Consider the following 6,477-nt stretch of genomic DNA (forward strand, 5'->3'; position numbering starts at 1 on the left):
CACCCCCTATAGTAGAAGGTTGGGGTACACAGGGTGTAATGTGGGGGATCTCTGTATATACACAGCTCTGTACTGTCACCCCCGATAGTAGAAGGTTGGGGTACACAGGCTGTAATGTGGGGGGATCTCTGTATATACACAGCTCTGTACTGTCACCCCCTATAGTAGAAGGTTGGGGTACACAGGGAGTAATGTGGGGGGATCTCTGTATATGCACAGCACTGTACTGTCACCCCCGATAGTAGAAGGTTGGGGTACACAGGGTGTAATGTGGGGGGATCTCTGTATATACACGGCACTGTACTGTCACCCCCTATAGTAGAAGGTTGGGATACACAGGGAGTAATGTGGGGGGATCTCTGTATATACACGGCTCTGTACTGTCACCCCCTATAGTAGACGGTTGGGGTACACAGGGAGTAATGTGGGGGGATCTCTGTATATACACGGCTCTGTACTGTCACCCCCTATAGTAGACGGTTGGGGTACATAGGGAGTAATGTGGGATGTATTCTTCAATGATGTCATTCTAGTGAGTGCACTACGTATACTTCTGTCTATAGATCATTCGCAGAGTTCAGGAAGCCCCCTTGTTGTACAACTGCTGAGATAAAACCAATACAGGACATTGGAATGATTCTTAGGATAATGGGAGAATGGACTCCCGGGGCCCAGAACCCCCACATTGTCCATGTATAGAATTCCCATAAAGGGGGCCGGGTGACACAAGATCATTTCCACAACACGGATGACATTCACTTACATATGTAGAAAGGAATGAAATGTCCGCAGATTCTGTGGACTATCTATACATGATGTGTAGACAGAGGAATAGGAATAACTGTTTGTTTTTCTCTCTCCAGATGAATATAAGATCCAATCCGCCAACGATGGAACGACGACCAAAGGGGTTCCATTTATCAGCAAGATCTATCTAACCCCAGGACCCAGCAATGGAACATCGAGGAGGCTCCACCCACTGGCTTCAGACCGCAGCACACCATGGAATGGTCCATCTTCATCCATATTATTCTACACAGCACTATGGAATGGTCCATCTTCATCCATATTATTCTACACAGCACTATGGAATGGTCCGTCTTCATCCAGATTATTCTACACAGCACTATGGAATGGTCCATCTTCATCCAGATTATTCTACACAGCACTATGGAATGGTCCATCTTCGCCCGGATCATTCCACAGCGCCATACTGAAGGGTCCATCTTCACCCGGATCATTCCATAGCGCCATACTGAAGAATCCATCTTCATCAGGATCATTCCACAGCGCAGTATTGAGTGGTCCTTCTGCTTCCAGACCATTGCACAGCTTGATATGTAGCGCTTCACACTCACAAATCGCATGCGGCGCTGAAATATTTAACAAATCATTTTCAAGCAGTTCTGATCGCTATGACCAGACATGTACACTATCGATGGAAACATTCACCTTCCATAAGATCCTTGGACAGGGGTCCTACGGGAAGGTGTTGTTAGCCTCCCATTCCGCCATTCAGCGGAAGCTGGCAGTGAAGCTGGTCAAAAAAAGCAAACTGAAAGGTCAGTATGAATTGGCGTGTATAGAGTCCACCGTAATGCAAGTCTGTGGCAGGCTCCCGTTCATCATGCACCTATTTGGATCCTTCCAGACAAAGGTAAGTCTTTCCATCTTCCAATTTCTTCCTCTCTTTCCTGTACTGCGCCCCAACACTGATCCAGACCCAAAAATACTCATATCGGAAGTCAGAACTGACACAAGGCCTCCCTCTTCCACCGATGATGGTCTTCGGACCTATCAATTAGTCCTTCAGCCAATGAGTGTTGAAAGGTGAGAGGCAGAAGGGAGCTCCACTTGTGTCCCACAACAGAGGGCTCTGGCTGTAGTCGGGTGAGCAGTATAGGTAAGAGCAGAACTCTAGAGCGCCTCCTACAAAGCTGGAGGTTGGTTAGGACAACTGTACAGAGTAGGGGTTTTCTTTACAGAGGTTGCCATTGCTGACCTTCTTCCGAAATCACTAGTTGCCTGGCTGCTTCTGGACTCAGAACTCTGAGTCATGGATCCAGAAGGAGCCTACAGCTAGGACAGAAGTCAGACCTCCTGATCTACACGAGACTTCTAGGATGGTGACCAAACTACTGAAGTGACTGGATCACCCTAACAGCCATACAAACCTAGTACTGTGATCAGGATAGTCCAGCCATGGCGGCCTACGTATTTACTCTGTTTGGTTTTCCAAACTCGTGTGCGTGTTTCTGTATATTAATCCACAACGTGAAATCTTCTATGTCTAATGTAACCTCTACCTCTTCTTTTCACACAGACTCATCTGGTATTTGTCATGGAATTCCTGAGCGGAGGGGAGCTCTTCGGATTGATGGAAAACAACGCTCTGAATGAAAAAACCATAAGGTAAGTCAATGATAGAGACACACTACAGTTGGGGTGACTGACCACTGAGCATAGGCAATCACGTAGTCAGGCCATTCATACCCCTTAATCCATACCCCACTACATGTACTCCTCTACCCATACCCCTCTACATGTACTCCTCTACCCATACCCCTCTACATGTACTCCTCTATCCATACCCCTCTACATGTACTCCTCTACATGTACCCCTCTACCCATACCCCTCTATCCCTACCTATCCATCCATCCCCCTCTACCAATACCCCTCAATCCATACCTCTCCATACATACCCTTCTATCCATACCCCTCTACATGTACCCCTCCACTCATACCACTCTACCCATACCCCTCCACATATACCTCTCCATCCATACCCCTCCATTGATAACCCTCTATATATAACACTCCATAACCTTCTATCCGTAACCCTCCATCCATACCTCTCCATCCATACACATCCACCCATACCTCTCCATCCATACCTCTCCATCCATACACAGCCACCCATACCTTTCCATCCATACCCCTCCATCCATACCTCTCCATCCATACCCCGCCATCCATACCCCTCCATCCATACCTCTCCATCCATACACATCCATCCATACCTCTCCATCCACACCCCTCCATCCATCCATACCCCTCCATGCATACCTCACCATCCATACCCCTCCATCCATGCATACCTCACCATCCATACCCCTCCATCCATACCTCTCCATCCATACCCCTCCATCCATAACCCGATGTACATTTAGCTTTTATTGGTTTGTGATGATTTTGAATACTAATTCATATTTTCTTTCTCCATCAGATTCGTCACTGCTGAAATATTATGTGGCCTGCAGTACCTGCATTTTCACCGAATCGTGCACAGGTGAGTATTGGATCCGCTGAATAATAATGGGATATTTAAAGCTGAACCTCAGGAAAAAGGAAAATCCTCCCTTCCACTAGGGCTCCCACTGCACTGCAAGGGTTAAATATTTATGTCTAGGGGACCAATAACAAGGACTTTTACTGACCTTCCCCGCTCCCCTCTTCTCCCCGATATTCCCATTTGGGGGCGGTCCCTCGGTGTCCTCGGTGCATTGAGGGAGCGGGAGATTAGGTCAATGTCCTTTTCCTGGTTCCCGGGCATAAACCAGAATGTAACCCTTGCAGTGTGGAGGGGGGGAGACCACTACAAGTATTTTCTTTTATTCCCCCAATTCTGCTTTAATGAGTCCTTGTAGTTCTGGGTGGAATCTCTCTTTGGCTTCTGATATCAGGAAGACTTTCCACCAGAGTTCCCCGTTGTGTTCTCTCCTGTAAAGTCTCATTCCATCTGCTGCAGAAGTCTCCCTGCTCATGCCATATTCTGCTTCATGTAGGATTTATACAAAATCCAGCAAGAGGAGTGAGAGCTCCTCATAATGAATATCGCAGGTGGGCGGAGCTGGGAACCCCGGAACAGAGATCTTCCTGTAGTCAGATAAAAAAAAGAAGCCGATGTCCACCCATCAATGTTCATTCTTCTTTGTATAGATGTATATTTGTATCTTTTCTCTCTTTAATATAATGTGGGATATGCAGAGCTAACTGTTCTCTTCTTTTCTTCACAGAGATCTCAAACCTGAAAATATTCTTGTGGACGGCGCCGGACACATCAGAATTGCCGATTTCGGATTGGCCATGGTCGGTGTCACCGAGTCGAATAGGATCAGAGGACGTTCGGGTACAATGTTGTACATGGCTCCAGAGGTAAGTTTCATGACATCCTGATATTAGACGCCATTGTAATGTTTATTATGGGATATAGAGAAGACATAAAGGGGGCTCCCCTTTCATTAGATGGAGAATTCCCCCACTGGGGCCCCGGTTGCTGTCACCGGGTCCCCAGGTCAGAACTATATCCAACAAAAGGTGGGAAGTTCTGAGAGTTGTAGCAGTGTTAGAGCCTCTTTGTAGAGGACATTGAGGCCGGGTGTAGATGGATGGATCTGTCTGTCCGATTTACACATACAAATGGGATAAAAGCTTCAGGAACGCCTCACCTGCTCTACGCCTTCTCTTTACCATGGTGAGCGCTTGTGAACATTGAGCTATTGGGCTCCGTACACCTCTGTCTGTCTCCTTTAACATGCACAATTAAAGTGTACCTCAAGGCAACCTGCTTTTTAGTTTTGGATAGAGCGAGGAAGGGTTAGACCCTCTCTCAGGTTTATATTGGTGTCCCCATTGGGGAGATTCATCCTCTATTTGTACCGGTGATCATTTTCACCGAAAAAGAAATAAAGAGAAAGTTGTCCCGTCTGACTTCCTCTAGGACAGGAAGTGAAGGGAAATTTGTCCAATGGTACAATTCAGCAATGAATAATCTGCCAGGATTCCGAACCCTAAATTACTGGATCCAACACTAAGAAAAGATTTGACTATACATACACTTTAAGCCCCACCTCCAATGCTCACAAGCTCCGCCTCAGTTTGATGTATTTTGAGTACTATGTTAGGACTCCTGGAGGCTCCATACGTCACATATGTTAGCATGGAGTCTCCTCTGTCCTCTGCCTGGCCTGACAAGGTCCTAATCCTTCTATCTCCTCTTTTGTTTCTACAGGTCTTGCAAAATGTGCCATACTTCACCACCATAGACTATTTCTCCCTGGGAGTGATAGTCTATGAGATGACGTTCCACAGACATCCCTTCCTCAGACGCCAAAAGACTCGGAAACAGTATGCGTTCAATGTAATCAACAAGAATCCTCGATACCCCAAGAGAATTGGGTCCTCCCCGCGGGACTTCATGGAAAGAGTAAGTATTCGCAGGGTTTTACCTTCTCTTCCTTCCTTCCCAGGCTCCCTTGGGTTGGGGAGCAAGTTTAAAGGGACAAGTAAGGAAGATGAAATATGTCACTGTCAGAATCTAATAGTAAACGGCATTCTAGTTATTCAATGTTTCTAATTCTATTCCCTTCTTCATTGCAGCTCTTATGTAAGGATCAGGATAAGAGAACGCTCCTTGTAAAGGGTCTAAGACGCCATTCATTTTTCAAGGACATCAACTGGGCAGAGTTGACGGAAGGAAAATCACCCTCACCCCTGATAATGGGACCTGAGCAACCGGAAGATAGAAAAATAGAAATGACAGAATTCATGTCCAAGGAGTATTCGGAGACGGAAGACCAGCATATCAGCGAATTCTCCTACATGAGCGAGTGTTTCCAGCAGCAGCCAATGGCCCCATCTCCAGCACCGCCAGAGGGCCAACAGATTCTACGCAGGTCTCGGTGGCGTTAGTATGACACCAGAAGGAAGACCCTTTCCTTCTTCCTCTCCATTTCCTCCTGTACTTATTGTGTATGTTCAGGGGAATTCAGAACGGCTCTAACACCACTTTTCTGGCGGGAGTCCCCTTTAAGAGCTACCTACGCCTAATTCAGGCAAGCATTTGCTCCGGTGTCACTAACATTACCGACACGTGCCGCAAATTCAGGAAGTTCTTACTACCGCCACTTCAAGTATGGCCGTGACATATTCTTCAAGGAGAAGTGTGGGAATGAAAATAACAGACATCCATCCCAACCTACATGGCTGCAGCTGTCCACCGCTGGCTCCAAGACCCGAGAACTGAGCGATCACATGACCACTGATCACTCGGTTCTCGGTCTTCAGAGAGCAGAAGAGGGATGACAGTCAGTGACCGCTCGCTGCTCTGCCCCCCCAGAGCTCACTGGAGAGCCGGACTGTGGAGTGGGTGGTAGCGGCTGGCTCAGAATCACGGCACCATGCTCAGAGAAGCGTGAACCAGCGAGCCGGTCAGGGATCTAGGTGGATCCCTACAATATTGTCAGGATCTTTGTTGAGCCAGGAATGGCTCTGTGATGTCAGGTGACAGGGTTGGGGTTAGATTTAGGGAGGGGGTAAGAGGGGTGGGGGGATAAGGGTTAGGGTGGGGGGATTTGGGTTAGGGGATAAGGGTTAGGGGTGGGGGGTAAAGGGTTGGGGTTATGGTTTGGAGCTTACGTTTAAGCTGTCATCTGACATCACAGAGTCAGTTCTGGCTCTGCAGGGATCCCGACCGT

At 47.4% G+C, this 6,477-nt stretch overlaps 1 protein-coding gene across 1 annotated transcript; it reads left to right on the forward strand.

Annotated features, from left to right (window-relative positions):
* The first annotated feature begins 1,438 nt into the window (after positions 1-1,438).
* LOC149465249 (protein kinase C delta type-like) lies at positions 1,439-6,085 on the forward strand. The gene is made up of 7 exons (XM_089673491.1): positions 1,439-1,657; positions 2,324-2,412; positions 3,228-3,290; positions 4,018-4,156; positions 5,013-5,207; positions 5,381-5,676; positions 5,836-6,085. The coding sequence occupies exons 1-7, from the start codon at positions 1,439-1,441 to the stop codon at positions 6,083-6,085; spliced, it is 1,251 nt and encodes a 416-aa protein (XP_089529617.1).
* The last annotated feature ends 392 nt before the right edge of the window (positions 6,086-6,477 follow it).

Source organism: Staurois parvus, unplaced genomic scaffold (genome assembly GCF_062004578.1).
Source record: "Staurois parvus isolate SC_StPar_1 unplaced genomic scaffold, SC_StPar_1.0 ptg000138l, whole genome shotgun sequence".
In the NCBI taxonomy this organism is placed as follows: Eukaryota; Metazoa; Chordata; class Amphibia; order Anura; family Ranidae; genus Staurois; species Staurois parvus.